Source organism: Rosa rugosa, chromosome 3 (assembly GCF_958449725.1).
Source record: "Rosa rugosa chromosome 3, drRosRugo1.1, whole genome shotgun sequence".
Classification (NCBI taxonomy): Eukaryota; Viridiplantae; Streptophyta; class Magnoliopsida; order Rosales; family Rosaceae; genus Rosa; species Rosa rugosa.
In genome coordinates, this window is record NC_084822.1 from 6,870,901 (window position 1) to 6,872,667 (window position 1,767).

General features: G+C 37.9%; 1 protein-coding gene across 1 annotated transcript; it reads right to left on the reverse strand.

The window, feature by feature from the left end:
• Window positions 1-308: 308 nt before the first annotated feature.
• LOC133737110 (secreted RxLR effector protein 161-like) lies at window positions 309-1,037 on the reverse strand. Its single transcript, XM_062164732.1, has one exon. The coding sequence runs from the start codon at window positions 1,035-1,037 to the stop codon at window positions 309-311; it is 729 nt and encodes a 242-aa protein (XP_062020716.1).
• Window positions 1,038-1,767: the final 730 nt, after the last annotated feature.

Here is a 1,767-nt window from a genome sequence, read left to right on the forward strand (position 1 = left end):
ACTTAGAGTATGTGTGCATGTGAGGTTTCAAGATTGTAGAGAATATGTTGTTCAAGCTCACAATTACAGAGTGATGTAAGTACAAGTTCAAAACGTGCTAGGCACCTTATTGCACATAGATTTAAAGAAAAGAGCATGACCCTTGTTAATCTAAGTTCAAAATCAGCTGTCAGACACTCAGGGATACAAGCCAGCATTTCAATCCTGAATTTCCAGAAACTGAACCTAACAATGCAGAAACGTAAAGAGAATGCACCTATGCTACCATGAAGACATACAAAATGAATGCATGCTGTGATATATGGAAATTAAGAAAGAGTTTCAGAACTTAGAACACCAATGACACTTCTAAGTGATTCAAATCGTGCATTATCTAAGGGTTTTGTGAACAAGTCTGCTAATTGATACTCAGTGGGAACAAATGCAAGTTCAAGTATTTCTTTCTCAACCAAGTCTCGGATAAAGTGATATCTCATGTCAATATGCTTCGTGCGTGAATGTTGCACTGGATTTTTGGAAATATTGATAGCACTTGAGTTATCACAAAATATGGTCAACTTACCTTTTGAGATTCCGTAGTCACGAAGCATTTGCTTCATCCATAACATCTGAGTACAGCAGCTACCAGCAGCCACATACTCTGCTTCAGCTGTGGAAAGTGATATGCAATTTTGCTTCTTGCTATGCCAGGCCACCATGTTGTTTCCCACAAAGAAGCAACCACTAGATGTACTTTTCCGATCTTTCAAGTTTCCTCTCCAATCTGCATCTGAATAATCTGCAATTTCAACGTTAGTATCAAATGTAAAGTAGAAGCCACAATTCATTGTACCTGATACATAACGTATAATTCTTTTTACTGCCTCCAAGTGCGATTCCTTGGGATTTGCCTGAAAACGAGCACAAACCCCAACACTATAGGATATGTCAGGTCTACTAGCAGTGAGATAAAGAATACTACCAATCATACTTCTGTAGAGAGTATGATCAACAGACTTACCTGTGAGATCCTCACTAAGTTTGGTGCTTGTACTCATTGGATTAGGACAATTTTGCAGATTCAAGTCCAAACTTTTTCACAAGATTCTCAGCATATTTAGTTTGTGACAGAAACATACCTGTTTTCAGTTGACGAACTTGTAGACCCAGAAAGTAATTTAGCTCCCCACACATGCTCATTTTAAACTCACGTTCCATGATGTTAGTAAATTCTTTAACATAAGTATCAGAGGTAAAGCCAAATATGATATCATCCACATAAACCTGAGCAATCATAACATGGTTTTTATCCCTTTTCACAAACAAAGTTTTATCCACTGAACCTCTAAGGTATCCTTTACTCACTAGGTAGGCAGATAAATGCTCATACCAGGCTCTTGGAGCCTGTTTCAAACCATACAAAGCCTTTTTAAGTCTATACACATGATCAAGTTTACAAGGGTCTATAAATCCCTGAGGCTGTTCAACATAAACTTCCTCTTGCAAGACACCATTCAAGAAGGCACTTTTTACATCCATTTGATACAACTTAAACTTAAGATGACAAGCAATAGCAAGAAGAAGTCTAACAGATTCAAGCCTTGCAACTGGGGCAAAGGTTTCATCAAAATCAAGTTCTTCAACCTGTGTGTACCCTTGAGCAACAAGTCTAGCTTTGTTCCTAGTAACATTACCATGCTCATCACTTTTATTTCGAAAGATCCATTTGGTGCCAATCACATTGAATTCACTAGGCCTAGGAACAAGATACCACACATCATTTCTCGT